Source organism: Pyrgilauda ruficollis, unplaced genomic scaffold, assembly GCF_017590135.1.
Source record: "Pyrgilauda ruficollis isolate IOZ18807 unplaced genomic scaffold, ASM1759013v1 scaffold200, whole genome shotgun sequence".
Lineage (NCBI taxonomy): Eukaryota > Metazoa > Chordata > Aves > Passeriformes > Passeridae > Pyrgilauda > Pyrgilauda ruficollis.
Genome location: NW_024519208.1, coordinates 111888 through 126447, shown reverse-complemented (window position 1 = coordinate 126447; position 14560 = coordinate 111888). Strand labels below are relative to the sequence as shown.

Below are 14560 nucleotides of genomic sequence, written 5' to 3'. Positions count from 1 at the left end.
CCATTTCTTGCTCTAATATGTTCACAACAGTTTTTAATCTGGTTTTCTTCCTGTGCTGCCATAAACTCATCTTCCAGACTATTTCAGAAAGTAAAACCCATAAAAGCTTGACAAAGAATCACTGACTGGTGATTTTAACTACTGTTTGAGACCTCTTTTGTGAAAAGAGGGTAAAAAGCAGAAAGAAACAAACTAAGAAAGGAAAACTTGGGAAAATCAACACCTTGGCTTTTCTCAGCCTGAAACAATTTCAACTTGGATCCTTAACAGAGATCAGTTTGTTGGTGCTTCTGTCCTTTCCTCATTAACTGCTCTGGTTATTGAGTAACTCAGGCTGTACAAGATTCTTTCCCAGGAGGTTTCAGGCAGCCCAGTTGCTGTGACCTTCTTGGGGTAAGAGCACAGAGCAACTGGGACTTGCTGGGGCTCTCTGGAGAGCTCCCTGAACAGCTGAGAACTGACACCAGCTCCTGGCTGTGGGACTGGGAGAGTCCTTGGGAATGCAGTTGTTGGAGAGGGGAAGGCTGTGGTAGATGGAATGAGGAGGACTTTGTGTGTTTGAGGACACCTGCACAGGATTTGGGATGAACATGATGGATGAGATTCTCTGTTTGCAATGGTTGGGAAAATGCAATGTAATAAAGGAAAGAAGGATCCAAGGCTGTTGGAGAATGCCCAAGGAGGGACACGGAGCTGGGGAAGGCTCTGAGGAGCGGCTGAGGGCACTTGGCTCGTTCAGCTGGAGCAGAGACTGAGGGGAGGCTCCTCGGGGGCTGCAGCTCCTCCCCAGGGGAGGCAGAGGGGCAGGGGCTGAGCTCTGCTCTGGGACAGGGACAGGAGGCCAGGAAGGGCTGGAGCTGTGCCAGGGCTTGGCATGGAGCTCAGGGAAAGGTTCTTGCCCCCGAGGGTGCTGGCACTGCCCAGGCTGCCCAGGGAATGGTCCCGGCCCCAAGGCTGCCAGAGCTGCAGGAGCGTTTGGACAGCGCTGCCAGGGGTGCTCAGGGTGGGCTTGTTGGGGTGCCTGTGCAGGGACAGGGGCTGGGCTGAGCATCCCTGAGGGTCCCTCCCAGCTCAGGATATTTTGGGATTCTGTGAAGCTTCCCTGTGTGTTGAAAGCTGCTGTGCCACAGCAGAGCTGGGCTGCTCAGACTGTCAGGGTTCACTGCCCCCTGAATGAGGTAATTCCAGGGACTGTGATGCCAAACTGGGAATGCAGCTGGAGCAACAACCCTGCTGCAGAGTTACTCTGCCACAGGAAGGGCAGTCATGGCAAAAACCAGCTGGGGATGGCAACATCTCCAACTGCCTCAGCCATAATCCCAAAATTGTGAGTCAGAGGCTTCTGTGTGAGGATTTCTGAATCGGTGTCCCTGCTAAAGTGGAAGTTGGGCTATCTCAGCAAAACTGCAGCTGGAACTAATCCCCCGTGGTGTTTAACACAAACCCAGCACAGGTTGCTTGGGCTTTTGCAGAGCTCCCGGAGCTCTCCAGGCACTCAGCTGTGAAATGGAGTGATGGACCATGGAGGTGACAGGGATTCAAAGGGCAAAGCTGTTCCCAGTTCTCAGGGAAGAGGAAACAGCTGCAGCACTGATTCCACTCACACAGAGCCATTATACGGACTTACAGGCGGATTACTACAGGAATAATAAATGCCATTATTGGAAATAATGAAATCTATCACAGAATGCTAATGTGGCCCTTCCACCCCCTGACACCTCCAGCCCCCAGCAGGAAAACCTGCCTAGCACAACACACAAACCAGGAATTGCTAAACCTCCCCTGATGTGCTCTGGGTGGTCTGGATATTCCGGAATTGCAGCTATCCCATTGTTTCAGGCTGGACTCTGGGCAATGCATTAAACAGAAGAGCTTCCCCTCCATAAATCAACACCCTCGAGGCTGAGGTGAGCACAAGCTCCATTCACGTCGTGTTCTGGGAGCTAAGGGCAGATGCCTGCAGCAGGAAAAGGACTTTCTTCTCATCCCTTTTACTTTCCAGGACTCCCAGATTTTTTTTTTCCCTGGCTGCTGGCCAGGCCAGGCTTCTCCTCTGAGCTGCAGGACAGCAGACACTGTTTTATTTTGGCACTTTTTTTATTTGACACTTTGTTCCATCCTGGGTTATCCCACCAGCTTTGGGACACAAAAGGTGAGTGGAGATTTAGACAATGACCCCTCTGCAAAGTGGAGCTGATCAATCCATTGTGCTCAGAGCTCCTGGATGGGGATATTTTCAAGCAAATAAAAATAAGGTAGTAATAAAACCCCCTAAGAAGTGGCCAAATGCAGCTCTGGTAGCTGCAGGCAATAAAACAGGTGTGTTGTGCCCCAAGTTGATGAAGAAAAAAAGAAATGCAGCCATCAACAGGTTTTTTAATGGAAAACCATGATTTTTTAAAACAATTAGAATGTCTCTTTAGCAGTTTTATTTGGTTCTATAAACACCTTTCCCCACTTAACTTACAAGGCATCCCTGCCTGCAACCACTGTCACTTACACCACTATTCTGAGCTCTCTTTCCATACAGGATAAAATCCACTGCTCAGGATGTGCCCTGGATGTGCTTCTGCCTTGGTTTTCAGGCTGAAATTATCAGAAACGGCTCAGCCAAAGATTTGATTCCCAAACCCATGGGAATGACGACCTGTTTAGCTTTTTGTGCGTATTTCCTGCTTCAAGATGGATTTTGAAGGCTGACCCTCACCCCCAAGGCATGAAGCTGTTTCCATCAGTCCCATCCAGAAGAGCAGTGGGGGTGTCCTGTTTCCAAATTCCCATCCTTTCCTCCAGACTGTTCTTGTCATGGCACTGCAGAAAGACCCAACCACATTCCCAAGCCTCAGATTTCCAAGCCCCTGGCAGGAGATGGAAAGCAGAGGGCATGGCTTGGCTGTTAGAGGGATGAGCCCAACTTCTGCTGTGTAAATAACCAGAATTTACCCACTTCTTCGTGAAGGCACAGCAGAAAAGCCTTTTTAGCCTAAAAGATCATCACTGTCAACCATTCCCTACCCCTAGTTCCCAACTGATCCATTAACCAACTGTTCCCCATCCTTATGTCCCTATAAATCCACAAACCAACCATTCCCCATCCCCATTCCCCTATAAATCAACCATTCCCCATCCCTACTCCCTTATAAATCCATAAACCAACCCTTCCTCATCCTTATTTCACTATAAATCCATGAACCAACCATTCCCCATCCCTATTCCCCTATTAATCCATAAACCATCCATTCCTTATCCCTTTTCCACTATAAACCCATAAACTAACTATCACCCATCCCTGTTCCCTTATAAATCCATAAACCAACTATTTCCCATCCTTATTCCATTCTAAATCCACAACCCAACTACTCCCCATCCCTATTCCCCTATAAATCCATAAACCACAACGAGGCCAAAGGAGACCAGCCAGACACTCCCCACAAAACCAGCTCCCAACCCCAGAGCCCGACTTTTCGGGGACCCACCCCACTACTTGTGGCGGGTTTATTATTAGTTTTTAATTAAAATTTTCCCTCAGCACCAGAAGCTCTGAGGGCGGGATGCCCTCGGGGTCCCACAGGTGGTCCTGCGGCCGCCCCTCCGCTGCTTCCAGCCCCAGGGCTGCACCCTACGCATCTGCCCGTGTTTTTCCATGACTCTTCACGTCTCTCCCTCCCGGTGCTCCCTCACACCCCGCTCCTCCCCCGGTTACCTCAGCCGGGCGGGGCGCGGGCGCGGGACTCGAACCGGCGGCTCCGAGGGCAGTGAGGGGTTGAGGGGCGCCCGCCGGCCGATGCCCCGCCAGGCCCCGCCCCGCCTGCGGCGCGCGCAGCCAATCACGCGCCGCTACCCCCCCGCCTCCCGTGCAGAACACCCAGCCGATGTCCCACCCCTCGCGCTCCGCTCGACCAATAGACAGCGAGATAGTCTAATAGACACCTAAACTGTCCAACAGACGCCGTTTCCCCGTGCGAGGGTGTGGCACGCGGTGAGGGGGCGTGATCTTTTAGGGGGCGTGGCAGAGGAGGCTATATAAGGAGGCACTGGGGCCGCGGTGCCATTTTGTGTAGCAGCGCCTGGGGAGCGGGGGGCGGAGGCGGCGGAGGGTTTCGGGGTTCGGACCAGAGCGGCCGGATGGTGAAATCCTCCCTGCAACGGATACTCAACAGCCACTGCTTCGCTAGAGAGAAAGAGGGGAATAAAAGCACCATCATGCCCGCTGTGCTGAGCCTCAGTACCGGACAGAGCAGGTGAGGCGCCGCGGCCTCCCTCAGCCTCGCACCGCTGGGCCCTCGCTGCCTCCTTCCTCTTCCTCGTCCTCGTTGTCGCCTCCCTGGTGGCCGGAGAGGGGCGGGGGACGCTGCGTGGCCAGCGGGGGAGGGGCGGCCTGCCCCCGCCGCGCGGGGCAAGGCGGTACGGGAGGGTGGAAAAAGCACCAAAAAAAGGGGATTTTGAGGCCCCAGCGCTGTCCCGGCCCTGGGAGGGACCCCCGAGGGCACCCCCGGGCTGGGAGAGGCTCCGGGCAGGGCAGAGCTGGGGGGGGGGGGGGGGGGGATTAGGCAAAGATATTGAAGGATTGAAGGCTGTTATCCCCTTATGTAACCGTGGACACTCCGCAAAACTAATCGAGGGTAAGAGTGTTACGAGAGCTGTTGGTTAAAAACTCAACCGAAAGATTAAACACCCCCCACAGGTGCTGGGAAGAAAGAAAATACCTGAATTAAGGTGGCTGGTGTGGAGCGGTGGATGCTCAGGACATCGATCTGCCCTTTCCACCTCGTGTGTGGGCTGTGGAAGGAGTTCTTTAACCCTTTTTATATTTAACTGCGAGCTAAAGATTGGGGTTTTTTCTCACTAAGAGCACGTAAACATCACTAAAAATGTATTTATGGTCGTAAACCTTCTGCACCGCCTTTTTGGGGCAGAAAAGTGAAATTATTGAAGATTGCCACAGCACACCTTTGGAAAAGGTTTTTAAAGGTTTATTTGTGAGGGAGATTAAAAATGTATAGCTCACAGTCGTTCTCAGATAAAAATAAATAATGTTGGTACTAAGGAAAAACATCTCTTTCAAAGAGCTTAAAATAATGGGTTGGATACTCATTTTATTAAAATAATATGTTCAGTTAGTGCAGGTTTTGTATTTTTAATAAAACTTCGCAGTTGTTACCCTTGCTTCATATTAAAATATAATTTACCTTCCAGCACATAATATTTAATCTCTCTGCCCATTCCCAGCCTTTCTAATACGGATTATTCATCACAAGTTTCAAGCTCATTAAAAAAGAAACAAACAAAATAAACCAAAAAAGAAATTAAAAAAAAAACCAAAAAAACCCAAACCAATTCAAACCCCGCAGCTCGGGTGCAAAATGGTGGATTATTTTGTAGCTGTTTATTCGGATTTGCAAATGGCTGCAGTGGCTGCTGCTGGCACCCGGAGACAGGACGATTGTGAAAATTCCCCCAAGGGCCTCGATTGCTGCATCTGCTGAGATGACGCAACTCAAGAGTGGAGCCTGCGGGTGAAGGATGGTGCAGAGGGAGGGGCCAGCGCTGCTCTGCCACGGGAGGAGTGAAACAGCCTTGAAAAGGATGAGGAGAACCTTAGAAATGTTCCTCACGTCTTCAAAAATACAGTGTTTTTCTCTTCGAGTGCTGAGCGTTGCGGATTCGCTCTGAGGAGTTCAGTGGGAAGAGGTGTGGAGGTGGTTTTGGAGGTTTTGCAGAGGTTCAGGTGTGGCCTCAGCTCAAACAGAAAATTCTGGAGGTGGAGATGATTCCCTGGAATTGCCTGGGAAGGTCTGGTGGTGAATATCCCAGAGAAAAGTGATCCCTGCCTTGCTGGGCTGGGGGTTTGTGCTGCCTGGGAACAAGCAGGGCAGAAACCAGCACATTCCTGCAGAAAGGTTCTTGTCCTGAGCTCAGATCAGGCCTGCCCTGGCACAGAAACACACCTGGCTCACTCAGCCTGAGTATTTTTCATCTCCAAGTGAGTCTTCACTCAAAATACTGCAGTGGCAGCTCCCTGGGCACTGTCCCTGGTGTGGAGCTTCCTTTGTCTTCCCACTTGCAGTGGGAGGAGTCCTTTGGCCTAGGTTTGGTTTTTTTAACACTGTTTAAATGCTGCAGGTCCCAGGGCTTTGTCCAAACCTTCTGCCTGTGTAACCATGTTTCCTTTGCAGTTCCAGGGTTCCCTTCAATTGCTGTAGTAACCTGGGTCCGGGGCCTCGGTGGTGCTCCTGATGTCCCTCACCCACCCCTGAAGATCCCAGGTGGGCGAGGGAATAGTCAGAGGGATCACAATCTTTCAGCTAATTTATTTTATTCGGTGAGTATGAGGGGCAAACGGCTCGTGGTGAGCTTGACAGCATTCCCTGCCTCAATCCCTCCTCTGGAAATGAACGGGAAAATCACTCTGCCCTTCTCCCTGCTGCAGGATAATCGGCTGAATGTCACAGAAGAACTAACACCTAACAACAGGACAAGAATTCTCAATGTCCAGTCAAGGCTTACAGATGCCAAACACATCAGTTGGAGAGCAGTGCTGAACAACAACAACCTCTACATCGAAATTCCCAGTGGTGCTCTGCCTGAGGGGAGCAAGGACAGGTGGGTCAGGGAGAACTTGCCTGTGGGGTAGCACGAGGCCTCTCAGGGGGGTAGGAGAACACTTTGCTCTTTGTATTTTTAAAGTTTAATTTTGGTTCTTGAGGCTCTCTTGTGAGCCTGGTTTTAGGGCTGCAGGCAGAACCAGCCCAAAGTCTGGGATTTCAGGCTGGTTTAGGCACTGAGATTTCCAGGCTGTTTGAGTCTGTCACTGCAGCTCCTTCAGCTTTTTCTGTGCCCCTGAGGAGTCCTGCCCTTGACTTCTGCCTGGGGTTCAGGGATCTGGTGAGGCTCCAGCCTGTGCCCCTTCCCTAGGAATTCCTGTGTGGATTGGCTCTCAGGGCCTTGTAACTCTCTCTGAAGGAGCACTTGCTGCCAGAGCTCCTGGAATTGTTCAGACAATCAGGGTGGGATTGTTGGGGTGCCTGTGCAGGGCAGGGCTTGGCCTGGATGGTCCCTGTGGGTCCCTCCCATCCCAGGACATGCCCTGTGCACTGAACCCCTGGTGTTTCTCTTGCAGTTTTGCAGTTCTTCTCGAGTTTGCTGAAGAACAGCTCCGAGTTGAGCACGTGTTCATCTGTTTCCACAAGAACAGAGATGACAGAGGTGGGTGTTCCCTGCGCCTCCAGAGACACAAAATGCCTTCTGGTGGAAATGTAAGGGTTTTTTTTTCAGTATCCCGTGGGTGAAACCTGTCTCCTGCTTTATTTTCTAGCTGCACTGCTCCGTACTTTCAGCTTTTTGGGCTTTGAGATTGTGAGACCAGGGCATCCCCTTGTCCCCAAGAGACCAGATGCTTGCTTCATGGCCTACACGTTTGAGAGAGACTCAGCAGAAGAAGACTAGATTGCAATGTTTGCCTCTTTAGAGCTTTCTTGTTGTCTATAAAGATGATTCTGTAGAAATTTTGTCAACATCTTATTCCAGTCTATCTTAACTCTTGTACGAAACCTTGTGTGACCCAGCTGCTTTGGCGGTGAGATGTTGAAAATTTCAGACTCCACATCTTTCTCTGGATTTTGTGCGCATGTCGTGGTTGTGCAAAAATAAATGCTCCCTCCAAATTTAGCAGTATATTTCTTGAAGTTTAATATTGTGTTTGTGATACTGAAGTATTTGCTTTAATTCTAAATAAAAATTTATATTTTACTTTTTATTGCTGGTTTTAAGCTGTTTAAAGACTTGCACTCTTGAAGAGGTGGCTCTGGAACTGCCCCAACCATTAAAGTTGCAGGTGTGGAAAGGCTTTGCTTGTTCTTTGCTTGACTGGAACTCATGGGTGTGCTCTGACAGGGCTTGGAATAATCCAGCAATCCTGGAAAAGTCTACTTTTAGTGAGTAATTAGCAGGTGTGCTAATTAGGAGCAGTGCTTGCCTGCTCTGCCAGTGTTTTGAAGGATATTCAGGGTGTGATTTGGTTGGGAAGTCTCAAGTGGAATGTGATCAGCTCGACCCATGGCTGCTTTAAATACCAAATATGCAACTTAAATACCTGGAATTTTAGTGGTCCCCTAACAGTGCAGCCTTTCCAGTGTGTGCAGGCGACTCCAGGAATTCTGGCTGTGAGCTGGGGTGGTGTGTGGCACTCCTGCAGCTCAGAGATGTCACCGAGGCTGGGCAGGCTTCTGGGGGGCAGATTGTGGTTGAAGGGTGAGGAGGGGGCTATGCTGGGGCTCCACAGACACCCCTTGGTGTTCAGCATGGTGAGCACAGGGGGAGAGGGGCTCCTTGTGATGCTGGAGTTAACAAACCTTGAACTGAAGTTACAAAAAATAAGTCTCTAAAGGGGTTGAGCTTTAAAATGTGGTATTTCCATATTTTTCAGTACTTGCAGGCTTGTTTGGAGCTGCTGAATCCTCTATAAAACCTTGGAGCAGGGAATCCCTGGGATGGGTTTATTTCACCAGGTTCTGTTGGGTGTGAGTAGAAGTCTCTGGGTGCTGTGAAATGTGTAAGGCCCTAAAGTTTCCCCCACAGCCCATCCCTGGGCTTAGCAGTGCTGGGATCCCATGGAATACACTGAAATATTCCCTGAAACTCCTCAGAGCTGCAGCACAGAGTAACCTGGGGGTGTGTGAGCAGTGCTGTGATGCAAAGTGGGGGCTCTTCCTGGGCACTTTATTTGGCTCTTCCCAGTTCTCTCGTGGCCCTACAATTGTGCTCGTCCTGGAGGGATTTTTGGAAGGCCAGTGCCAGGACTCTGGGAAACTGCACGAGACTGGGCTGGGAGAGGTTTGAGATGGAGCTCACGGAAAGGTTCTTGCCCCCGAGGGTGCTGGCACTGCCCAGGCTGCCCAGGGAATGGTCCCAGCCCCAAGGCTGCCAGAGCTGCAGGAGCGTTTGGACAGCGCTGCCAGGGGTGCTCAGGGTGGGCTTGTTGGGGTGGCTGGGCAGGGACAGGGGCTGATAATCCTTGAGGGTCCCTTCCAGCTCAGGATACTCCAGGATATCACAGTGGTGGCATGACCAAGGGAGGGTGTCCTTGTTTTGCTCAACAGGCTGGCACGGGGCTGAACTTCTCTGGTTATCTGGAAAAATCCCTGTTTTCCTCTGCAACGTGGTACCTGTGCCATGTTCTGCTCTCCACAGGGACGGGAGTGTGGAATGTGCCTGGTCCTGCCTCCATGGGACGTTTTGCTGACTTTGGATGCTCCTGGCAGAAGGGGAGGGGGTCACCCACGCTGCAAACCAGAACTGGGGGGCTGTGGAGCCTTGGAGCTGCCGGCCTGGGGCTGGGCAGGAGCCACGGCAGCGGGTTTGGCTTTGTGTCCCCGGGATGAGGGGCTGTGCCGTGGCCTTTACTGCCCTCTGGTAGCCACGGCAAATACTGCAGGAGACGCAGGGACAGCGGGGCTGGGCTCTCCCGGGACACCTGGAATGAGATCTGAGCTCCATTTCTGTGCCAGGCTTGATGGGGTCCAGCCTGGGCAGGGAGGCTGCACTGGGGGATTTGGGTGCTGCTCCAGGTGGGAGCAAACCAACCAGGGAGCTGGGACTGAGCTGCTCTCTGCAGGGTCCCAGCTTTGGTTTATTTTTGTTTTTTGGAGCTCGGGGACTCCGAGGAGGAATCCTCCCCACTCCAGCCATGCCCCAGGCTCTGGTGACTGCCTGGGGAGCCACTGCCACATCCCTGGGCACAGCAGCTGTGGGGAGGCTCTGTCCCACTGTGTGCACAGCCTTGCTGCTGTCAGGTGATGGAGTCACTGAATCATGAAATTGTTTAGGCTGGAAAAACCTCCTAAGACCATGGAGTCTGACTATTACCCCATCACCACTAACCCATGTCCCCAAGTGCCACATCCACACGTTGTTTGAACACTCCCAGGAATGGTGGCTCCAGCACTGCCCTGGGCAGCCTGTGCTGATGCCTGATCACTCCTTCAGTGAGGGAATTTTTCCTGATACCCAGTCTAGATGGCTGTGAGTGGATTAATAATTGCTGAGGAATAATTTAAATGACCTTCACTGTGCTGGTCCCTGGGCATCTGCATGGATTTGGGGAGTGGGTCCTGGTCCCACGTGCTGCCAAGTGTTTCACAGCAAGGAGCAGATGCCACAGCCCTGCCTTGGTGCCCATGAACTCACCTGAGCTGTTCACCAGAGCCCATGGAGGCTGTTCTGGGTAATCACCAGCAGGCAGGGCAGTTTGGCTTTGTGTTTCCCTCTGGATCCATCCCTGGAGTGTGTAATGCTGGCAGAGAAGCACATAAAGGACCAGTGTTTGAGAGGCTCGGCTTCAGGTTTTATTGAAGCTGTATTTTTTCCTTTAAAATGTCATTTTTATTAGTGACTGTGCCACAAATTGTCTCTGGGAAGCACAGGCTGAAGGAGCTGTTGTTTCTCCTCTGCTGAGACCAGTGAGCTGTGATGGGTGGCTTTGAGTGTTATTTAAAACAGCAAAAACCTGGTGGCTGCAAAAAGGCTCTGAGGGGGTTTTGTTCGAAGTCTGAACTCCATAATCTTTATTTGGGATTATCAGCCACTAAATTAGTGCTTGGAACTCCCATCCAGCTGCCTTTCCTCGGGTGTTCTGGTAAACCAGACTTAGAGTATCATGCAAAAATTGTTTGAGTGTATAAACCCACACCCTGTGGTTTTACACACTTCATTATCCATGGGCTATGGGGGGCGTGGGTTTAGGTATGCAGAGCTTTCCCAGTGAAGACCTGCTTGGATTTCTCAGGAACTGGTGGATTTCATAGAATCATGGAATGATTTGGGCTGAAAGGACCCTAAAAATAATTTAGTTTCAACCTCCCTGCCATGGGCAGGGACAGGTTTGGCCAGGCCCTCATGAGCTCTTGGATTTGAGGAGACCTTTGGGTGGGCTGACTTGGAGGTGGTTTAGGGGGCATAGAGAACCTGGGTGACCTGGTAAAGGGTGTGTTCAGTGATCCCCTGGAAATACTGGCAGCACAGCCACTCCTCCAGGCCGGGGCTGACCCTGGCCCCAACCGAATTCTCTGCAAACCTCAGGAGCAGCAGAGCCCTCTTGACCTGCAGCCACCTCTGGAGCAGCTCGAGGCTCTTCCTGCTCCTGGCAAAGAGTTCCTGGCGTGGCCCCCAGAGCAGCACCTGCAGGATGGCCCTGGCCTGCTCGATGGACACCCTCTGGACAGGATCCCTGTGCAGGAGCAGCGAGGCCAAGCGCTTCAGTCCCGCCGAGTAGATGGACAGTGAGGGGATGTCGGGAAGCCTTTTGCTTCTGAAGCCCAAAATGTTCTCCAGGGAGATGTCCACGTGCAAGATCTGATAGATCAGCCTGCCCAAGTTCAGCTCAGCTGCTGCTGGAGGGGAGGGCGCAGCGAGAGCCTGGCTCCAGTCCTGCTCCTGGCTGCTGGAACGAGGTCTCTGCTTCTCTTGCACCTTGAAGAAGCTGCTGATGAGCAGCCGTGGAAGGGACAGTCCCAGCAGCTCCTTCTGCCTCTGGGGGGGACACGGGCACTGCACCAGCAGCAGGTTCTCGGGGCACAGGTCCCCCTGGGCCACGTTCTGCCCCCGGAGGTGCTCCAGCCCCATGCAGAGCTGCAGGAGCAGGAGGCAGCCCAGGCGCTCGTAGTGCCCGGGGCTGGTCCTGTGCAGAGCGTGGGAGCCCTTCACAAAGTCTGCCAGGGTCTGCTGGGGAACCTCGGCACAGAGGAGCACCTGCAGGACAGGCTGGGGAGCAGGACAGGCTGGCTCCTCTCTGGAAGGGCCCTGGCTCTGTGTTCCAGGGATTCCTGGGAGCACCAGCTCCCGAGGGAGGCGGTCGGTGAAGTGGCCGAGCAGGCGCTGGATGCTGCAGTGTGTCCCCAGGAAGCTCTGCATCCCCAGGCTGGAGCAGCACGGCTTGGGGACCTGCAGGGACACAGAGGACAGGGCCAGCTGTGCAAGGACAGAGCCTTGTCCTGGGCTGGGTCATCCTGCCAGCTCAGGGCCACCAGCCCTGCAGTGACCCACACGTGTTGCTGGGGTCTCTCTGAACCCAGGAATGGAGCTGGAGCAGGGACATGAGTGTGGTGCAGCCCCCAGATAGGCTGGGCTCTCATCCTGCTCTCCTGGGCAGCCAGCTCTGCTCCAGCCTCTCCTCTGTATGTGCTGGCCCCTCTGGCTGAGTTACCAGGACATGTCCCCCAGAAGGGCTGCTTTTGACGTGTCCCTTGTCCCCAGGGGAAGTGTCACCCTCATCAGCCAGCCCCTGCCAGCAGCACTGTGTCATCCAGCAATGCAGAAGTGGCTGCACAAAGGGGAAGTGGCCCCAGCGTCGTGTTCCGTGGAAAAGCCAACGCTCCCGGATCTCCTGGCTCCCTCTGCACCACCCAGACCTCTCACCCCGATTCCCCCTTACCTTGGCTGCAAACTGCAGCTGGCTGTGCTCGAAGGTGAAGCCCACCCTGAAGTACCAGGCGTCCCCGCTCTGGCAGCAGGGCTGGGGGTCCAGGACCCCAAACGCTGACCAGCGCTTCCCCACCAGCTCTGCCTCCAGCAGCTGCTGCCTCTCCTCGGGCCCCACCAGCTCCTCCTGCATGAGAGCCGAGAGCCGGGCCAGGGAGGCCTCGTGGCACCCCAAAACCACCCCACAGACCCCGGCTGGGCTCTCCAGGAGCTGCCCCAGCTCCCCGTCTGCTGTCCCAAATGTCAGCTCCTTCAGGCTGGCCGAGGGGGCTTTCTGGGGGCTGCTTCGGGCCAGCGGCTCCCCCAGGCTTTGGGACTTGGTCAGGGGCTTCTTGGGTGCCCAGGAGGGTCTGTCCCGCGGGGGAGCCCCCTCCCCGGGCTGCAGCTGCCCTGCGGGGATGCTGTACAGGATGCTGCCAGCCCGTGGCTCGGGGTCGTCACGGCAGCGCTGGGATGGTCCCGGCTCCGGGAGGGACTCGGCTCGCTGGAGCTGCTTTTTGGGCAGTGGGGGAGGCAGGGGGTCCGGCTTGGATTGGGGGAGGGGTCTCCCAGCGCCTTCCCCTCGGCTGGCCTTGCGCGGAACCAGGTGGGCCCGCAGCTCTCCTGGGGAGGGAGGGACAGACGTGACAGGACAGACAGGACAGAGGAGAAGAGAGGATGGGATGGGATGGGATGGGATGGGATGGGATGGGATGGGATGGGGTGGAATGGAAGTACAGCACGTTGTTCTTTGCCCCTTGCATACTTCCAGCCCCAAAGCCACACCCAACACCAGCCAGAGGGGTGGCACGGGGGGAAGGACAGGGACAGCAGTGCCACTGCCCGAGGTGACAGCTCGGCAGGCAGGGGCACAGCGGGCTCAGGAGGTCACTCACCCACGTTGCTGTAGATGAGGGCTGAGCTGGGGGGCCGAGGGGGGCAGCCCCCCGGCGTGTCCGGCATGGGGGCGGCCAGGCCGGGGCCGGGCGGGTCCAGGCTGGCGCTGAGCAGCGCGGAGCGAGCCCTGCACGGAGCCGGGACCGGCGTCACCCCCGCGGCTCCGCTGCCTCCGGGGCCGGCTCGGGGGAGGAACGCGCACAAAAGGGGAAGCAGCGGTCTGGGGAGCCTTGGCGGGGCGGTTTTTGGGAGAAACACCGGGAGTTTGGTGGCACAGTGACTCCAGGTGCCGCGCTGGGAAATCCTGGGGGTGGGAGCTCCCCGGGGGCTCCACACGCGCTGGTTCCCACCTGCATGGGACACACCCGTGGGTGCCCGGGGCTGATGTGCCACCTGTGGTCCCTGCTGGGTGACCCCAGGGAGGACACAACGATGGCAGAGGTGTGGGACAAGAGCAGGAAAGGCCTTGGACACCCCCAGCCAAGCCTGGGGGGCAGGACAGGGGTCTGGGCACGGGGAGGGAGCCCGAAGGAGGAGGGCGCTGGGATGGAGCCGCTGCTTTCACTTCCCTGTCCTGGCCCGGGGCTCTGACCCTGCTGCCACCAGCGACACCGAAACCACGGTGGCTTTGTCTAAAGCTCCCCGTTCTGCTGGAACATTCAAAGCTCAGCTCTGGCCGAGCAACCCCAGATGGTGCCCCCAACTCCGCAATGCCCCCCGGGACCCCACAAAGCTCTGGGTCGGGGCAGCAGCCGTGCCGAGCAGCTCCTTCCCCTTTGCAGAGCCCCTCGGTACCTGTGAGGTGTCCCTGGCAGCGAGGGGGTCCCGCGGGGCTCCAGCTGCACATCCCGGAGCCGCAGCAGCTCCCGCTGCCCATCCCAGCCCCTCCTGGCGCTGCCCATGGCGCGCTCGGGGCGCACCTTGTGCAAGGCCGGGCAGGATGTGGTTTCAAAACCTGCTCCGTGCTCGGCTGAAGGAAGCCGGGGCTTGGCTCAGCCGGGGTTTGGCCCAGCCGGGGTTTGGCCTCGCTCCCCGGCAGCCCCCGGAGCCCCCTGGCATCCCTCCATCCCCGGCCGTGGTCACTGTGTCACGGTCAGTGCCACCCGTGGGTTCGTGTCCCTCCAGCTGCTCCTCCTTCCTGGATGGCTCCAGGGATGGCTTTAAGGGTGGCAGCTGCTCTGAGGAGGGGATTGCCCCCCCAAACCCCCCT

General features: G+C 55.0%; 2 protein-coding genes across 2 annotated transcripts; one reads left to right on the top strand and one right to left on the bottom strand.

The window, feature by feature from the left end:
- The first annotated feature begins 4055 nt into the window (after nt 1-4055).
- OAZ1 (ornithine decarboxylase antizyme 1) lies at nt 4056-7843 on the top strand. The gene is given in 6 exon segments (XM_041467163.1): nt 4056-4241; nt 6177-6234; nt 6236-6322; nt 6431-6603; nt 7121-7206; nt 7316-7843. Coding segments are annotated over 6 exon segments (651 nt in total). The 5' UTR covers nt 4056-4125; the 3' UTR covers nt 7447-7843.
- A 2236-nt stretch (nt 7844-10079) lies between these two features.
- Nucleotides 10080-14262, bottom strand: PEAK3 (PEAK family member 3). Its single transcript, XM_041467162.1, has 4 exons — nt 14146-14262; nt 13350-13477; nt 12428-13077; nt 10080-11937 (listed from the first exon to the last, which is right to left on the bottom strand). The coding sequence occupies exons 1-4, from the start codon at nt 14250-14252 to the stop codon at nt 10945-10947; spliced, it is 1878 nt and encodes a 625-aa protein (XP_041323096.1). The 5' UTR covers nt 14253-14262; the 3' UTR covers nt 10080-10944.
- Nucleotides 14263-14560: the final 298 nt, after the last annotated feature.